The following is a 20386-nucleotide window of genomic DNA, read 5'->3' on the forward strand; positions in this document are numbered from 1 at the left end:
TTAATTTCAAAAGATGACCTAATAAAATTGTTTTATAATTCAATCCATTCTAACAACTTCTCCTATGTGATTCTTTTATTCCTCCCTTTTTTAATTATGAAAAAAAATCCAATCAGAAAACACTTGCTACCATAATTATTCATAAAAATTAGAGACCCTTTTTTGTGTCTCTTCCTGCCCTCCCTTACACAACACCAAACTCAGGCTAGCATTCCTGCAGAATTTTACTAGCATCCCCCAGAGGTACCAAGAGGATTCTGCACCTTTTCCATTCAAGAAACTCAAATTAAATTTGCTTGTATCTCAACTGAAAAATATTCGAGCCTGGGAAAGGAAGGAAAGCAAATCCCCAGATCCTTTTCATTTCAGATAGGCATTTACAAGTATTTTAATATTATAAGATGTAATGCTCCGAGCGTTAGTGGAAAGGATGCAAAGATTTCTTTTGAGTTCACCAGACCAGCGCAATTCCAGGGCTGTGGGTCCTCATCTTTTTGTTGACAAGATTCACTTGAGGAAACTCATAGAGTTTTGCACATGATCAGTTGGATCTTGTTCTTTCTCACCGTTCCGGTGCTGCTGCTCCCTTCTTCCCCTTTCCTCCTGCCCCTGCAACCACTTCTACCCCCTCCTTATCTCTGGGGCTACCAGTCTTGCTGCACTTGAGCTTTCCCAACACACTCAGACTGCAATGGTCAGCTCTAGAGCCCCCTGGCTCAGGGCCCAAACTAAGAAGTCCAGGTGGATGTGACCAGCTTTACCCACAGCTGGTGACGTACATCCTCACAGCAAACATACCTCCTCACAGCACTCCCCAACACCCTTTGCTGCAGATATATAGGGTAGCGGTGCCCGAGACCGGCCTTGCACAAATCCAGCAGCGCTTCTACACGCCTGCTCCAGGCTGGGTCTCGCTGAGCGTGTTTTTGTGCCATAGGTACCTCTGCCCCAGGGAACAGTAACCACAGCAGGGCACTGCCCCATCTACATGTCAGCACCTATTTCCAGCTGAGGAAGCATCCCAGCAGCAGGCATCGGCACCCTCCTCGCTGTCGATGGGCGTCAGAGCGACCCCGACCTTACTAGGCAGGCTTTTGGCACCCTCCCCGCCTGGTGCTCCTCATGTAGAAACCCATCGTGATCTCATCCTGACACAGTACACTTAGGGTATGCCTTCCGATCCATGCTCAGGACAGTGATATTACACTGTGTCAGAGACATGAGGAGACGGTAGCAAAAGAATCACAGTGAAAGACGATTTAATAGATGTTTTCCTATACAGTGAATGACTATATTAAACTGGAAAACCTTAGAAATGGGAACTCTGGTTGGGAGTAGGGCTAGATGACTCCATTCTGAAGTGATGATAATTGTTATATTTAAGATGCCCTGAACATATGTGGTACTTCGCCATACGTGAAGCATGCTAGATGCAGAACAAAACTTCTGCCTCTGTCTGAAAGCCACATCATTTCAACCACTGATGCCTGGGAAATGGATTAGTGGAAGCACCTGGCATCATACAACAGTTAAGAGTGACTGACATTACTGGATGGCACTGTCAAAAGAATTAAAATGAAAAAAGTTATAACTTTCCCACAGAAATGATCATATTCTGTTCCACTTCTATTTTCTAGAAAATAAAGTAACAACAGAAAGATATGAAGTGTAAATGGAACTTAACATGGTTTGAATTTGGGTTTCTCTCTGCTGTGTGAGAAAAACTTTAAAAATATATGAATTTTTAAAAAAGAAAAAGAATAGTGATATGACAAGTGAGGTGAAAGTAACAAAATTAGCATTTTGTTGTGTTCTTACCATTTGCTGTGCTCTTTCTGAAGTTATCCAGAAACTCTTCCAGGAGCTGTGACTGGTTTGGAGGGGGCAACAAACTTTTTGGGTCTCTGGAAATGTCACCATCTGACCATGAAGCACATAATGGTTGCTGAGCTCCATAATGATTAATTCTCAATGTGAGCATTACACTTCTCTCTGAAAACAATTGCTCCATCTGTCTGAGGTCAAGATCAGATACAACCTCTCCATTTATGCTCAAAATCTCATTGCCTACTCGTAGCCCTGGAAGCACGTGAAAGGAAAGAAAAAAAAAAAAAAAGGGAGAGAATATAAAGTGGTAAGGCCACAAACCAAACCTTATGCTGTTTCATTCTTTATTTTTGTTTTTGAATTCAAATAGTCCAGTCCTACAATCAGTCCACTAGAATTGATGGGGATTTTATATGTGCCATAATTACAGAATTGGATCCCATGCTTACTTCTGTAGGTGTTATACATGATACTGCAATCAAGTTGTTTCTTTCTACAGTTACTACAGGATGGGGATGGGGATAATCTTTAGAAAATACTCAGAGACATCCCTCAACACTCGGAGACACCAAGCTCATTTTAAAAGATGGCCCATCAGCATGCAGCACAATAACTCTTACTTGCTTATCTCAGTCTGGGAAGCACAAGGAACTAGTTAAGCAGATCAAATCAGTCTTGCAAAACTGGAATCGTAAGAGATGAAATTTTTATGAGCTTTGGAATATCTGAGTCTAAACAGTGGCAACTGCTGTCTTTCAAGATCAGCCACAACCTAGTGGTCACTTCCCCCAGGTACCTGATGAATTATTCTGTCTCTCTTTTTCAGACAACAAACTGATATGACCCTGCTGTGCGAATGAAGAGAAATACAGTTTCTGAGCACCTCAGAAGAGAATGCTTCCAGGATAGGCTCTCAAAAAAAGTATGCAGGAAACTATTTTGGGGAGGGATGCTACTTTTCACTGCCAGAAAAAGTGGAAGCGATGGGTCTTGGAGACCAACCAAAGCCATGAGGTTCCCCAGGGCAAGATGAACAATTTCTCCAGACTCTTTCTCTGTGCCAAAACACTTGGTTGCATTACTGAGAACAGAATTTGTCTCCAAGGGTGAACAAGGATTCTCACCACTGTTTTAAAAAGGTAAGTCAGTTACTCTATGTAAATTGTCCTTTCTAGTATCACATACTTTCCATGGTCTTCAGGAAAGAGGACTATGACTAGTAAAAGCCAAGAACCATTTCAGACAGCAATGTTAAAGCTCCTCCACATTTTGGGAATTAAAAGAGTAATGAAGAACAGTATTATTTACAAATGTGACGCATACCTTCTTTGTATGCCAGTCCATCAGGAAGAACATCACTTATAAATATATGGGTGAGATGCTGATTTTCATCAACTTGAGCTGTGACAGCAAAACCTGAAGTAGAGGAAGTTTAAAGGTAGAGCATAATCAAATAAACTTTGTATTAAGTACGTCTCATTTTATTTTGTGCACTTAGTAGATTCTACATAATCAGAGAGTTGAAACTTCTTATGAAACCACACTCATAAATTATAGAGAAACTACTATATAAAGTCTCAGTCATTGTACAAACAGTTAAAGACTTTAACTCCTAGGAAACGTCCTGATGTACTTTAAAAAGACAACTTGTATTTTGAAAAAATATTTTCTACCTAAGCCCCATATGACATTTCAATAACATAGGTTTAGTATGATTTCTGTAACATCTCCATCAGATTAGGGTTGTCTTAAATATTTCCAAAAACTGGAAGCCTGGACTATACAACAGCAAATCTATATACAACAGGGAGCTGGTCCAGGAAAACAGAATTTGTATCAACAAACATGCAGGTAAAGAACAGCACAGATCTGCCTTACAAAACTGCAGGGGAATGCAGCTCCTACTTCCCCATTCCTCTTTTCCCTGCATCCCTTCTATGTGCCCAGTTAATACATCTTCCTTTTTTCAACTTTTTCATTTCTCCCTCTTCGATAAAACCTGCACTCCTTAACGAAGCAAAACTCCCACAAAATAAAGACTGCAAGATTTAAATTGCAGTTTACTTATTCCATGTAGACTATAAGACCTGACCAGTAAAATGGATGAAAAGAAATAAGGTGATGCTTTTCTTTTAATTGCAAAGGCTTTTCTGTTTAAAAGCCCAATCAAAATGACAACAAAGTCAAAAAATTGCCACCGCCTTCAACAGGTGTGAAGGCAGCCCCAAATCCCCACTTCTGTCTGTCTGTCTCTCTTTCTCTCACAGTATGTTATCTATCTGAATTCATTATCTTTTTTTTTGGTCTACTGCTCTACTCATCTTTTTCAGAATGTTGACTAAAAGAGTCACATTTTGCAAGAAATTTACTTTTCTTAAGCTTAACCACCTGGGGGGTGGGGGGTGGGGGGGGGAAGCCACCTGTCAGTATTTGTACCAAAGGACAATCTGCTGATATTGTGCCAACAGAGCAAAAAAAGGAGGCAGTCCTCAGCCATGGCCTGACTGATTGTATTTGGCTTGGCAAGGGACATTTGTCTTCTGACAATTTCATACTTACTCAGTTATTTGACCTGTACAGCAGAATTAGAAAGTAGATCTTTCCCAAATGGAGAAATGAAAAATGCACTTGTCAGTGTGAAACAGATAGCCAGTTAAAGTCTTCATTCTAACGGCTCGAGTCCTTTGTAGACTCCATTTTTGAGCTATCACTGATGGCTCTGCCTGCTCTCAGAGACAGAAAGCTCTGAAAAGTGAGTAAGGAGAAGAATAAAAACTAAAATCCCTGGGAGCTGTTCTGGTTAAACTTACCAAAATCACTTATGCTTTCAGTCTTTGTAAGATGAACATGATAAACATTTAATGGACAAATTTCTATTTCATCATACACCTGTTAGGAAAAAAAAAACAATAACACGATTTGTCAAATTATGAAACTGTAAGCATCAAAACCCAAAGATTCAAGATGGGAAATATGCATAGTACTATTATCATCAATAAAGAACCCAAATTTGATAACCTTACACAAAGAAGAGGACTGTAACTCTGCAATCATCACTGAAATCAGAGGGACTAAAAATAGAGTAAGCTAAACACGGAAACTCCAGCCTGGAGTAGGGACTGACACTTCACGTTTGTACCACAAGTCCCACTTCAATCATCAAATCGTTCTTGAAGAGGGTGTTTGTAGTGCCTAGCAATCTAATTCTCTTCACAATAGGAACTCAGCCCTCTGTGAATAAGGATGGCAGAATGCAATCCAGGAACAGCTTTGAAACCTGATTTTAGATCTAAATTGCACATATTCATAGGTGATAATTCAACTGTAGCTACAAACATCAAGGAGCCTTATCTAAAAGGAGTCACACTTTCCTGGTCTACTATGTATTCATATGGTTCAGGAGCACAATACTCAGTATTTTCATCAACCAGTCTTCTGAGTTGCAGGCCATAGTGTCTCGGTTCCAGCTGTTTCATCTACAAAATAAAAAAGAATGTTTTTTGGAATTCATTTTTTAGTTCCAGAAGCCCAGATTACAAAGTAACACACACACACACGCACGCACGCACACATACAGCCCTTTAGAAATCATACAAAAGCAGTCTTCAGCATCTCATTTTCTAACTATTCTTTTGATAGGAACAAAACTAGCTGCATTGCTCAGAAGATATGGTTCAAGTGCAATTTCCAGTTTCTCTTAGAATCCTCCCAAATCTTTTCATAAACACTATGTGTTGGCTATTAGACTAACATAGCCTTGCTGTCCTTTTGAACAATGTATGGGCTGTTAGGCGAGGAGTGAGATGGGAAGCAGATTCCCTAAGGAATGGTTTGCCTTTATTGGACTTCATTGTTATTGCCAGGTTTCGTCTGACAGGTGATCAGAGAGTTTCACCTATTTTTTTCAACATGAGGTCAAAGCAAAAATGGAGTTTCAACAGGACGTCAAAGGGAAACAGGAGTACTCCCAAAAGACATTTGTCTGAATTTCGAGCCCTTGATGGGAGTCTCTCTGAAAATCAGGATGCTGGTGAGACTACTGCACAAAATTTTTCGCTCTAGCATATCAAAACTTAGGTCTACTCAGCAAGTACTGCTTAACTGAGCACTATATTGTGTGTAATGTTTTATGAGTTCTATATGTACTATCTCCTAAACAATTATATTGAAATGCACATTTTTTCTGTATGTGCTACCCAGAGGCTTCAGATGGAGAACAGAAGTGACAAAAGTATAAACCTCATAAAGCATGAATGAAAAAAAGAACCCTTTGAACTTTATCCTTATACACATAACACTCAAACATGTTCTGTTAAAGAAGAAAGATTCCTTACACTCACCGGAGCAGAATGAAAATGTAACAAGGAAAAGAACCAGGAAAGATGAGCAGAAAGCATTCAGCATTAGAGTATGCTTATGAAAAGCTTTACACACAAAATAGAAAGAAAAAATAAAACAATGTTTAAGAACAAAAAAATCAAATAATTTAAAGCTAAATTTTCAAGTGATACACACATAAAAAGATTAAAAATAAGCTTTACAATTACAGATATTTAGGAATGATGGAGTGAGAGAGGTAAGGAATTTCCTTTACAACTTAATTTTATGTTTCTAAATTTTATTTCCTCTTTCAAGGGTCCTACGCTACCTGAACTGCTTCCAAACGTTTCAGCTCTACTCTGCCATCTGGTGGTCAAATACTGTCTCAAACGTCCTTCAGCGTGACTGGTACAGTCAATTTTTAAGAAGTAAAACTAGGGAAAAAACAGCTTCTCCAGCATTCAGTCCACCCGGGAAAGCAATGAGAAGATCATTTCTCCTCAGTGACATTATGTAGATAGATTGTGACATGACTAAATGAGCATGCTTGTTTTGATTTATAAACCATAGTTCATCCTAACTTTTTAAAACTACTACCATTTCAAAACTTTTATTGTTTACAAGGTTATAAGGTAGAAATAGCTATTCAGCTGGGGACTTTCCTTCATTAGAAGCCTCATAACTCAGTAAACTATTTATCACTTGTCAGAAAGTAGGAATTGAAATTTATTTTTTCCAAAGGGTTTGTTTTTATAACTTAAAAGTGGTTTGATTCATGAAGTCAGAGCCAAATTCAGTCACTGACAGGAATGAAGACAAAGGCTCCAAATAAGCTGTGACGCTCTAGAGGCGTTTAAGGTTGGTATTTCTACTTTACCTTTAACCAGTGACTCCATTCTGTCACAAGAGCTACAGTAAACCCTCCTCAAATTTACCGCACTGACTCTCACAGCAGAATGCATGCTTTGAAATTCAGAAGCAGAACTTGAATTTAGCTAATTAGAAGTAAAAAAGGGTCCTTTAGGAAACACAGCGATACGACAGTCTTTCTCACAGCAGTCTTAAACATCTCAATCTCAGAGCGTTAACTCAACCAATCACCATTATTCCTTTACGATTAATTTGCACAGAACCACTCAGTTTGGTTGGAATGACATCGTAGACCGATACGTGCTGAGATTTCCTGAGGACGGATTACCTGGCAGACTGTCACCGCTCTTTAAGGATTCTTTGTGTACTCTCTTGAGCCACACAACTTGACAAGCTTTCCATCACCCTGCTACCTTGGCTACAATACCTAAATAATGCTGCTGAAGGAAACAGAGCAAACACTCAGAATGTGCCTTAATACAGGGTCAGGGAAAGGCTGGTATTATGTTGTTGTTCTTTAGGTGTCCTCAGATATATTATATCCCTTTCATATCCCACAGCTATTGACTAGCTGTAGGCATGCATGAAAAATCAATACCTTGCATGCCAAAGATAAAACATCTTCCACTCTGTGTTCTGGCTTGAGGGTTAACGCTACTCCTTGGCCATCACAAAAATGAACATAGGTTTGTGTTTCCCAAGCACTCTCCTTCTGGATGCTCTCTGGCACTGAGCAGTAGACATTCAAGAATTCATCAACTTGCTGCTGAAAACAAGGGATAAATTTAAAACTTTTGTGGATGTTGCAAAAATAAAAAAAAACACACACAAGAAGTAGAATTATACTGGTAGTTTGCAGCAGATATGAATCATTATGTTTTTAGAGATGGTACTGTGTACTTTCTCATGGCAAGAAAGGGACTAAGTCCTGTTACCTGTTCTCATTCACCATCGCTGACTTGCGGTACAAATTTTCAGGAGAACGGATTACATTTTCACTGCATTTCCATTATGGGCTTTCATCTCTTTATATCATATTACTTGTTAATTGAAGTATACGTAAAAATACATAGTTGCTATAATTATATCTCAGTGGGCAATATTTCTTAAGAACTGACTCCTACAATTTTTAGTTAATTAACAAATACAAAAAACAAAGATTGCTAAAATTCTGACAGAAAATGATAATATAGTAAACTTCCAGCAGAGAGCACTGTAGAGCAAGACTTGCAACAGTAAAATAAAAGACTAAAACAGGAATGAAGTGTTCCTCTTCTATTTACAGTTTAAGATCGTATTGTTTCATAGGCAGTGTAAAGTATTTGCTTGTTTAGCATTTTGGTTTGCGTTCACACTCACTCAAAAGCCACTCAGCTTGATCTAATACAACATCCATCCCAAATAAAATCCTTGTTATTTTTTCATTCTTCATTTTTACTCTTTCTTTTGTAATGCATTTCAGGCTAGACTTTTCAAAGGAAACCACATAAGGAGAAGAAAATCTTTGAGACCTGTTTTGAACTTGGTGTTTCAGCCATATATTTGGGTCTGCCTATATAGCACCTCACTGCCCCCATCAAGGCATTTAAGTTTACACACAGTCTCTGTGAATTCCCTTTACAGTCAATGGAAAGGGACAATAACCTATTAAAGCGGCAGGGCTGTGACTCATGGTGCATCTTAGGCTGAATTACACCTACCTCTTTGTTTTGGGGGTTCTTTTGTTTGTTGAGAGGGGATTGCGGGCACATATTATGCAAGTCTTCCCCCTGACCCTGCTGGGACACAAGCCCAATGGTGCATTGCAATTAAAAGCTCCAATAAAATCACTAAATGGCAAGTGCTTTCTCCCTCGCTGCAGGCAGCAAAGTTATTGACAACAACATACCAGTAGCAACAAAGCGACCAATATTATTTTTGTTTTCCAAATAACAACTGCGGCTGTAAAAAAGATATAGTAAGCAGTCCTAGTCAAGCAATTACCTAACAGTGCAGAACTTCAGGTTGTAGCCAAACCAGAGTATGGCGCTGTAATAATTTTATGCAAGAGTAATGCTGTTTTTGTTAGAAATATAATAATCAGCTAATGGCATTCAAGAATCATACACCTATTGCTCAACTACCCATTGTAACTCGCTTGAAAATGAAATATGAATTAGCACTGGCCCCTAGAAGGCCCACTAATATACAGCCACTTCTTTACAAGAATCAGATTATGCTACTGCAATTAAAGGAGCGTTGAAATTTACAGCAAGTGAAGTTTCACCTCAATGGCTGTTGTTCCAGTCTGCTCATAAAACTGCTGCTGTTTAAAAAGATAATTCCAGTAGAGCTGTGGTCCTCTCAGAAAGCACTAAATCAAGTTTCTGGGAATAAATGATGACCTCTTTTCCACAGTGCAAATGACAGGTATGAAAAAGGGCAAGGCACACATGCTGCCAGAGTTAAAAAGCAATGAGTCAAGCTGTTAATTCTCAGTTGGCTTCTTTCAGGGAAAACTCAAACTACGTTGCCTGAGCTAGGAAGATGCTCCCAGCAGTTCAGAGGTTTGTAATTACCAAAATGGTTTACTGTACTGCAATAGTAGCTCTTCAAGTCTGTCCAATAGAAATAAACCTCACTACTGCCAAAGATAGAAAAAAAAATCGGTCGAGGATGACAGTGATGAAAAATAGGTTTAAGGCCATCTTCTTCCTCCCTGAAGCTTTTAAGGATGAGATAGATAGTTCTGCAACCAAGCTAAAATGTTTTCATTTTTTTGTTGTGTATACTGGTGCTCAAGCATAAGCTTTGAGATAAACATATCCCTCTCTGAAAATATGTTTCTTAACGGTAGGCAAGATACTGTTGCTTCATCTACATTTTCCATCTCAGAAAATCTGACATGAAAAGAGATTTTTTTTCCTGTTATGCTTGCAGTGACTAATACTACAATAGTTCGTTCATTCATTGCCACATAAAGTTCTAACAACCCATCCAATTTTCCAGCAATAGGTGCCAGGATTGGCAGACTGTCACACGTTGGGCCACGGTGTTGCTGAAGGACCAATAGGTTACTTCATAACTTCCCCCACCCTTTGCCTGATCATTTTCATGGAAAATATAGCCTCCTGGAAGACTCTACTACCTGTAATTTACTGTGCTCCTCAGGTAGCATTTTATACAAGTTTTGATCCTGTTTTTTATTTTTATTCAAAATCAGCCAATGAAACTGAGTTGATTCCAAAGTAACGGTTTCCAGAGTTATGATGAATCACTTCTGAGTTGTCGTATGACTCATCAGAATGTCAGGATCTTAAAAATGCCCACGCTATATTTAACACCCATTAAAAAATGTCTAGAAATAAGGTTGAGATCGAGAGCTCCACTTCAGCACCTCAGTCAAGGGTTTTAGTCTTGAAAAGCAACCTGGCTAAACTTTATAAGTATCTGGAATCCAGGTCTGGCCCCAAAATCGCAGCAGCATTGTCCTCATGCTAGAGCCCTCTGCACGGGGAGCGAGGCTCCCAGTTGCTGCTCAAATTAAGGCGTTTTTATCCAGGAACTGTGGATAACACATAAACCCTGTTGAGAGAGGTGCATGAAGAAGCTAGAGCTTCTCCCTTCTCAGACTTGGCATCAAAGGAAAGAGATGTCTTCCTTCCTCCCCTGTTGTACCTTTGAAACCTTCTAGCTGTCCTCAAAATGGTTTGGAAAGAGTGAGCTGTGCTAGAAGGCACAAGATCTACACAAGGCACTGCTGAGCTAGTCAGCACTGTGAAGCTGCCAATCTTGCAAGAGGTCGGGGCTAAGCTGAGTGGCTCCTATGAAACGGCTTCAGGAGAAACCTTCAAGGGTTGCACCTCAGAGATTTTTTCTATCCTCAGCGTTAGGAGAGACAGAAGCTTTCTGTGCTTTAACAGGACTGGCAGGAACCAATTGTATTTGTTATGTCTGAGATGTGAAGTTGATGCAATTTCATAACACACCCAATGGTACCTTTTGGTGAAATTTGTTCTTCGCAGGAGATATTTCACCCAGAAATCCCATATAATTATATTTTAGTTTTAACAGAGGGGGCTGATTTTTAATACATACTTTCCCATCCCATGGGTACATGGCAAAGCAAATGGGATAGGAAATAACAGGCAAGTAGTCAAGTAACTAAATGAACTCATTTGCTTTGAAATGTTTCTTCAAAGTACACACAAAGAGCAAAGGCGCTCTTAGGAGGCAAACAGCATTGTAGGTTTAGCTATTGCCAGTGGGAGAAGCCTCTCACAGTGGTACAGCTTTTGCTTTACTATTTGGCCATTAAATGAATACTCTTGATAGGAAAATAAACCACGTACCACATCATGTACACACACAAACACACACACGCGCGCACACACAATGAGATGATGAACTTTGTCCAAACCTCCCTCATGAGATTCATTTCAGCTCTTCATTATAGTTGATCATTTTCAAGAGTAGCATTTCATTTTAAATGCAGATTTCGACTTTTTGTCTAATGACTTGGTACTCAAATTGAGCTGAAAGGGTACTGTGTCATATTGTGGCATGCTTTTTTTTTTTTTTTAAGTCTTCTTCTAAGTTTTAAACTACATAAAAGTGATATTTGGTGCAGGGAATAAATGAGGAACAGAGACGGAGGATAAGTGGAAAGACAAATACCGGCTTTTAGTCTGGTGTAGGTCGCAATTAAAGAATCTGGCTATACTGTAATCAAAACAGTCTAGAAACCCAGTGACTAACATTGGTGTGTTCTCATTTCTTTGGACTAGGTGTTCTGCCCGGCAGCTGCTCTTCTGAGCTGTTAGTACAGCGCTCTGTCAGCAGATTTCCCTCAGTTTCAACAGCTGATTTGCTCCTAAGCTTGATTTGCACTAACACACGTGTATGGATGGACAGGTCTTCTCCACAGACCAAAGAATGAGAAGTTGGGGGAACACTGTCACCTCTCCAAGCAACTCCCCACCCCCAGCCCCAAAAAACAGTTCCCTTATTTTACACTGTGAGATATCTTCTCTTGGGAATGAGGAACCAGGGGTACCCCATCACTACAGCCACCATTTCTGATGAGTTGTGAAGCCTGCCTAATCTCAGGATCTCCCTTGCTATCCCTTCTAAAGGGGAAGGCATTTGGAATTCAGTTATTTTGCTTTTCTGCGAAATAAAATCTGCAAGAAAACATGAATTATCCTATGCCAATGGTGTTAGGCATGTTAATAACACCATACGCCAGAGGAATTTAATTAAACTCAAGTTTTGTGAATTTGTCCTCTTAATCAATAGTGATACAATTATGAAACTACGGAGAGAAATCAAGTCACAATATTAAATCTGAATATTTTAATTGAACAGTATCTGCACAAGCCAAGCAAGGGAGAATGATTCTATATAAGCTCCATGGTATATATACAGAACTTGGTGGTCCAACATGTACGTGATTATGGATTTAAACAGCGTCTTGCTTTGCTTCCAGAGTGCAGGACGGTGATATTATCCCCAGGGATGCTTTGGAAACTGAGAGGGATCATGATTCTTGTGCTCTCGGTTTGCTTTCTGCATGGCAGGAATGAGAAATAACTCTACCATTTCCTGTGTAGGATGTATTTCCGTGGGCACTCAGAGGCAGCTGTTTTGCTTGGTAATGCAGCTGAGAGGATACCACCACCTCTTCCTTTCCACTTGGGCAATATCCAGCGATATCTTAACTTACACTTTTCTGCTGGTCTCCTGCCTAGACTTTAATTGGACTTATTTGTCTTAACTTCCAAGATTTACAGGTTTTGTTGAACTAATCTGAAGCGAAGCAGAACCATGCAACTTGGGGCTTCGTCCACTAAGTAAGAGGCTTTCAACCAAGCTCATTCGCAATTCTGTCTCTCTCAGACACCAAACTAAAAAATATAGACAGTGTATGTCTGTAGGCATTAGTGGCATTAGTGTTACAAAGAAGCTTTTTTTTTTTTTTAAAGGCTATCATGCATGTCAGAAACTTATGTTAAAGTGGTTTCATTAGCAGACTTACAATTCTGCCATCTAACACTAAGTTTTACGACCCTTAGCTGCGTTTCTGAACCAGCCTCGCCATACACTTAGTGACATATATTCAGGAATTTAAAAACATAACGGTGAAGAATAAAGACAGGTTTATCTTACCTCAACAGAGTTAGCTGAATTCTGGGCACCAGCAAATCCATGCCCTCCAGCTGAATCAAAAATCTATTAAAAATATTACAGGTAAATAAGGAAGTTAAAATATTAAAGCTTTATTTCTTATCTGTATGAGGTACATTATTGTGAATAAGTAAAAATGAAAGCTAAATGAATAAAGATATATCAAACTACTAAACCTTAGGGATTGTTTTGTGCACTTTTTATCACTTTATTCTGACTAGAAGAAGTACGAAAGAAATATCAATTCTCCCTCCATAAAAAAAGTTGAAGGAAATCTTTTCTTCCAGACGATATGCACGCTCACATTCAAATATGTACACAGGCATTCATACCCTGTTTCTTTTTTCCTTGCTCTTTCTTGTCTACCTTTTAGTGATAGCATAAAAGTCATTTATCTTCAAATCATGCACGATGCTCTAACTTGTAGTTTCAATCTTTGGTATATTTATAGATACAGCTACAAATCTCATAATTATTTAAAGAAACTATTTCAAATCAGTGTTGCAGTTCTCTAAAACGTCCAGCTCTACAGTTTTTCTTCTCTCGTACCTGAGCAGTTAGCTTCACACTAGCAATGAAAACTTTTAGTTTAGCTTTTAGCTTTAAAGGCATGCTTGACCCAAAACCAGCACTAGTAAGTTGTAACAATAGCTGACTACCGTGTCTGCTTTGGAAATGAAGAAATTAGACAGAGACGTAAGCTCCCCACCTGTTCAGAGGGCAAAATTACAAGCATCCCACAAAGGTGTTGGGTTTGTTAATGTAATTAAAAAAGTCCAAGGATGCAGTCTGATATTCTGATGATAAACATGCATACAGATCTACATAATTTGCACGTGATCTTGAGATTTGCAAGTAATAATGTTATCCTCCCAAAACACAAATATAAACAGCTTTTATTTCATCTCCTTCTGCAGTGAATAAAACAGGACAATATCAGACTTAAATCTGAGCTTTTTGTTTAGGTTTTTCTTTTCCTTTTTAAAATTATTTTTTCATCCTAAGCAAAAGCCTTTGGATAATCTAAGACAACGACAAACTCTCTGTTAACGTAACACAGAAATGCTGTTTCTGATCATGTGAATAAAGGGCACCATTTCTGAACTTACTTTTCCTTGTCTTACCTACAGATTTAGTAAAAGCATTTTATTGCTTATGATTTTTCAAAACAGTCTGTAATTTAGACTCAAGAAAGCAGATAAGCATTTAAGAAACTACGGATAATGTGAGCCTAGACATCCCCCATCTGCTACAGTTCGGTTTTATTAACTGGTTTCTAAAAAGACTGAGCCACTTCATTAATATTTTAAAAAGACTTCCAGCATAGAAACTCGGTACCTTTTATTTATTTATTTTTATTTACAACATAAAATCAAACTTAAGATAAAATTTAAAATGTCTCTGACACAACGATGTTCCAGAGTCTACCATCTGAATTTGTAGCTAGAGTAGTGTAAATAACACCATCCCAGCTTGAGTCAAATAAACTTTAATTGAATTCATGAAAGCAAGAAAATGCAAAATTTTTAACCTATTGTTCGAGGCAGACGACAGAGCACAGCAGGGAGAGAATTAAGCTCCACTTTTCTGCTTAACCCAATTTCCCAGTGGGCCAAAAGAGATCACAGGAAAGGTAGCCTCGGGCCCATTCTGATTTTGGTATACGCATACAATTATGTGCATGCACACATGTCTGAGCAATGATGTGGCTTCCCTTTTCAGCCACTTTCTAGTGTGGATCAGTGTTTCAACCTATGCTCTTAAAAATTCTTCACTTTTATGGGTATGAGTCATAGCCCAGTGTTACTCATATGCAATACTCAGCATTTACATTTCCTTGATTTTATTGTAGGATGTTTAATAAAACAAATGAAAAAAAATATAAAAATCTGAGCTTGTGGATGAAAACCAACACCTTTTGGGGCCAGCTGGTTGCCAGTTTTCTAATAAACAGGGTGGAGCAAAGCCTTTCCCTCTATCTGCCCAGGCAGGCAGGAGTGCTCTGCAGAGGGGCACCTCTGCCCATGCCCAGGGTTCCCTCCTCTGCCCACTGAAAAGCACCAGGGAGGACAGTGCCACTCTCCTCTCCTCGCCATGGAAATATGATCTGCCGTTCTCTGAGTGCCAACGGAATCCCCTGCATGGGCTGTAAAGCGTATAGACGAACATATCGTGCACTTAAAGCATTGAGAGGTATCAGTTCGGATGGAAACAGAGCTAAGCAGCATAATACCCCTTTCCTCAAGCCCACCATTAACAGAGGAACAGAGGTGTAGGACTTGGAGACCAGCCTCATCTGCTAGTGCATAGGGTAAAAAATGATCATTTGGAGAAAATTTCCCCTTTAGCTCCCTCTTTCATAAGGCAGACCTGAGTTTTTATTCTTATCCAGCTTCATCATATACACACATTTCTATCAAAACACTACAGTGCGTAAGAGCTACCCAAAAAACTTCTCAGCGTAGCATGTACATAAATATTTACCCATTAAGAATATAAACTGCTTGACCAGAAAGCCCTGATATGTTATTTTGCAACACTAAAGCTGTAGCATCAGCTCTTGGACTATTAGAATATGTATATCGATAGGCATGTTTAAATATTCCAAAAGCAAATTACTATATATATATGTAACAGCAGCCAATTTTTGACTGCTAAGTGGTAGTAGATTTTGACAAATAAAATCAAAATACAAGACCTAGGAACAATGTTGTCTAATGAACAATGCACAAAATACTGTTTTGCCGTAGACACAGCAGACGTGGCAAAGGCTAGTGAAGAGAATAGTGCTCTGAGTGTGGGTACATATGTACACTTGCCGCATAACAGCCACAGAAGTATCACTGCTCTTATTTACTGTATTTCAGGGGAGAAGGCTGTGACCTTTCGTTTCACATTTCATTGTGTTTTTACTGGGGAAATACAGACTCCTAAAGTGTGGGGTTTACGCTGAATATATGCACAGGCTATTAGTTTCATAAGCAGAAAATGATCCTGTGAGATGCTAGTGATTTCCTAAGTAGCAACACAGTCCTTCAGTGCAGGCATGCAGGAGACTGAGTGGAGGTGCTGGCACAGCCTTTCTCTTCTCGAGCCCATGTGCTCCAACAAGACAAGGCTGTGCCAAGCCTTCAGCTGGTGTAAACTGACACAGCTTTATTAGTCAGCTATCTACACAACAGGCAAATTGGCTTTCTGTAGGACAGCAGTCTTCTCCTTTTGGCTAGAAAGTACCTCCAGGCAGCACATGCTGCTTTGCACATCCCCTCATAACAGGTTATGCCAAAAAGGTGCATCAGTTTCTCCTCTCCTCACTTGTAGACTGACATGTGTTATTCTGTATTTAAATTGCAAAGTCCTTCAGAGTCCCAGTCGTAAGTCAGTACAAAACTGTCTTAAAGGCTGTGCATACAGGGTATCTCCTCAGAAACCCTACTCCCAAATAGTTTGCAGTCTGGCGAGAAGACAAGTTTTGTTACAAATTCAAACCCAGTGGCCTTGAACTGCTGCTGATAATTAACTAGCCCATTTGGGTCAACAACTCCCACTACCAATTTTACTCATCACACAGCAATCCAAAATTATTATATTAAATCCAAAGATATAGAGCAATGCCTCTTAAACACTCCCTCTGTAAGTCTGCCTTGTCTATTGAAATTGCAATCGCAACTCTGATAGACAGGAGATGGCTCCTACCCTACGCACCAGTGGGGTCTCACAGAACAAGGCCTCACTAAAAACAAGCCTTTCAATGCTTTCACCATCCTAGATCCCAGCAAGACATCTACCTGAGTTATGGAAGGTCGCTTTTCTTTTCCTTTTCTTGCCAATGTGTCCAGTCCTTTCAGTGAAGAAAATAAACCCTTCTTACTTCGGACTCTTTGTGACAGAGATAGGGTACGCTTCCTGAGAGCAGCTTCATCCCTGGAGCAGATCTATTTAAACATACAGACAGGTCTTCCTATATCACTTTCATAACAGCAAAATAGCTACAGTTATTTGAACGTGAGGCATCAAATGAGAGCTACTTCAGTTCATCTCAATATAACGTGCCAAGATGAAAGGAGAGTGCTTTAAGCTTTCTGCTGCTTCTTTTTGGTATTCGGCTGGTGTTAGAACGTATTTTTTGTCATGGGGCAAAATTAGAAGGTCACATGAAGAGCGGGACTAAGAAAATATTGCTCTGTACAACAAAAGAAGTTAATGAAAAGACTCTGCAGAAGCATGATAACCAATGATTTAGATATGGAATTCCTGGAGGGAAGAAAACTCTCAGAATTCCCAAATATAGCATATAAATATGCTGCAGCATTGTTATTAACAAGCAATGACACAAACCACACAGACAAAAACAGTGGCAGAAATAAACACGTTTCCTGAACTGACTTTCAGGACTGCCATTCAGTCTGACTTATATAGCGTATGTGATCTACCCTTCTCTGCAAAGATCAGCCTCACAGTCCTCTAAGGTTAAAAGCAAATCCACTATTGCCATACTTCACTTGAAGCCAATGTGGTGACAACAGCTTACGGCAGCTGAGAATCTTTCTCATTCATCTCTGCAAACACAGGCCACAGTTCTCAAAAGTGACTTATAATTTGGAATGCCTCCAGTTTTGGCCTATTCTAAAAAACACTCTCTCTTCAAATAGCACGTACCAAACCGTTTCCAAAAAATTGAGCCTTCTGAGATATCCAAAAATGATCAGGTTCATCCAGCAGGTCCAGAATCAATCCTGGAAATTTCACTTTTATGTTTATTTCACTCTAAGTGCTCTAGCTGCTATGTACTTTAACTTGTGAACTTGAGGGGGGTGAAATTGCAATGACAAAATTTCAACATCCTGACTTATTTGCATCTGAAAAAAACTTAGTTTTGTTTCTTTTTTAGATAGAAGTCAAAAGCAGCCACTTCTGGAGTTCCCAAAGGCCAAAAAAAAGTCATGAATTCATGACTTCACGATTCGTGACCTCACCGACTCAAAGTCTATCCCTAGGAAAGAAAATTATTTGCAGCCAAGGAACGGGCAGAAGGGAGCAAGGCTGTGTGGATAGCACATGTGGGTGCAACCGTGAATTGTCCTAGCACAATTCCACATATAAATATAATATTAACGATGGCCTTATGTAACACACCCACTAGAAGTGCATTCAGACTTACCAGTGCATGAAAGGATGAGACGGAGAAAATGCCAAGCCTCCCCAGGGCCAATTTTGAAGGACGACTGGCAGCAGCCAAAAGGCTCTTTGGGTTTGGGAGCTCCCCACCTTGCAAACTGGCTAGGTAACATCGCATTCGGAAAAGGTCCATGTTAAATTTTTCCAGGTTCTGTTCCCATTGCTGGATCTGTTTAGATATAAAGAGGGACAATTAAAGGGGGAAAAAATGTTTCTGCGGGCTGCATTGAAAATTTGAGCTCTTCCACAAACCCATAGTAAATTACTTTCATCTGGTGGTATATGGATTAGATTAGTTATTCCCTGCCAAAACACATTCAGTCATATTGTGTTACAACAACTCAAAAGATGGCTTGAAATAAAACAAAGCTGGTGGTCTCAAATGCATACTGACAAGATGAACATACCATGAACTTCGGGTAGTTTGACAGCCACAAAAGCAGTTACATAAAAACATAACCGTGTGGTTCATGAAGGCTTTTTTTTTTCCTTCTTTTTGGAGATTAGCTTTATTTCCTTTACTTTTATGAGCTTAGACTGTATAGCTGGCTGAAAGCGTAGCCTGGCTGTGCTAACTCAGTAAATGAAGCAGCTACACTGATAGGTTCTGCTCATGTTTTAATACTCTTCCTATGGCCTCTATCTGTAAATAGGAGATGATACAGGTTACACAAGCATCTACGGTTCTTTTTCTGTTTAATGGGTAAGATATGGTTATGCAAGATATGGTTATGCTCAGGCTGACCGCAAAAATGAGTTGTATGTGCCTAATATGTATTACTGGACACAAACAAGAATGCATACATACCCTTTAAGCAATATTAGCTATATGTAACACAGATTTCTGCATATATAACAGACACCTTAAGCCAATTTTAATGTAAAATCAGGAAAGTGAAGTGATGCTAATATATACCTAGATGAGTTAAGTTCTGAATGAAGTCTGAAATGACAAATTTTAAGTCAGTGTTTGTGTATATACACACTCATCTACAAAAACACAGACTTTTACATACCGCATAGAAGTCAGATTTTGTTTTTCATCTTCCCAATTTACAGATTGGTAGTTGCAGTTAAAATCTGCTTCATAGCGTACAGTATGCATTAATACTGATCAATACTACAAATAAAAAGAAAAGGGCAGCTGCGTTCAATATTTTAGATATATCAGCATGGGAAGGCAGAAAAAACAGTAAGTCCATGTACATAAGCTGGAGATTGTTAAAATCCCCTGACAGTGGTCTCCTTCAGATGTCAGCTCAGATTGCTGTATGTTAGCTTTTAAATGTCAAGGTTGGGGAGAAAGTTTATCATGTTTTGCCGAGTGTGCATTGACTTCATACCTTTCACTGACACATCTTACTTGTCCCTGTGTGTACAGGACATTATCACCTTAAATTTAGAACAAACATGATTAGGACAAGCATCTTTATGAGTTAGAAAACAAGCTGATAAAAACCATAAAAACCCAAGGTGAATGACATGACCTGCAGGCTTATCTTGAAGCAAAATCAATTCAGTTTCCTTAAAATGCTGCCAAATACCACCATTAAAGACATATCTTGCCTTAGCAGAGTCTTCCAGAAAATCTTCTGGCTTCTCCTGCACACTGCTTTCTAGTAGTGAACTTCAAGAGGAGGCTTAAAAAGAACTGTTCACTTTTTTTTGTGTTTGAGGGCCCCTACTCCTTATTACATTTTGAGTGACAGAGCCAGAAATGCAAACAAAAATATGATTCTCTGAAAATAAAGCAACTAGTACTCTAAATTTCTTGTGAGAAGCTTTTTCTTTCTGTTTTAAACTACATCTAGCTCTCTTGAAACTTTTTTCCCCCTGTCATCGCTAACCTGCTTGTTTACTTTTGAGATGTTTCTTCATTACAGCTGATGTATGTCACCTAGCTTTGCACAGGTTCTTAAAAGTTGAGTACATCTCACTTGCGGACACCTGCACGGGAGGTCAGGAACATTATTACCAGCAGAAACATGACTGACAGGGCATGAACTGCTACAGGCATGCTGGCGCG

At 39.2% G+C, this 20386-nt stretch overlaps 1 protein-coding gene across 9 annotated transcripts in view; it reads right to left on the minus strand.

Moving 5' to 3' along the window:
- The window catches only part of TIAM2 (TIAM Rac1 associated GEF 2), a 180072-nt gene that overhangs the window by 48304 nt on the left and 111382 nt on the right, over positions 1-20386 (minus strand). For 8 of the 9 annotated variants that reach the window (XM_068938647.1, XM_068938639.1, XM_068938641.1 and 5 more), the window contains 8 exons: positions 18344-18529; positions 16971-17117; positions 13165-13227; positions 7616-7783; positions 5198-5303; positions 4638-4715; positions 3151-3243; positions 1819-2079 (listed from right to left, as the gene is read on the minus strand). In XM_068938647.1, the coding sequence (XP_068794748.1) occupies positions 1819-2079; positions 3151-3243; positions 4638-4715; positions 5198-5303; positions 7616-7783; positions 13165-13227; positions 16971-17117; positions 18344-18529 (1102 nt within the window). The remainder of the gene's footprint in view (positions 1-1818; positions 2080-3150; positions 3244-4637; positions 4716-5197; positions 5304-7615; positions 7784-13164; positions 13228-16970; positions 17118-18343; positions 18530-20386) is intronic. The other variant, XM_068938646.1, reaches the window with a different exon arrangement.

This window comes from Struthio camelus, chromosome 3, assembly GCF_040807025.1.
Source record: "Struthio camelus isolate bStrCam1 chromosome 3, bStrCam1.hap1, whole genome shotgun sequence".
In the NCBI taxonomy this organism is placed as follows: Eukaryota; Metazoa; Chordata; class Aves; order Struthioniformes; family Struthionidae; genus Struthio; species Struthio camelus.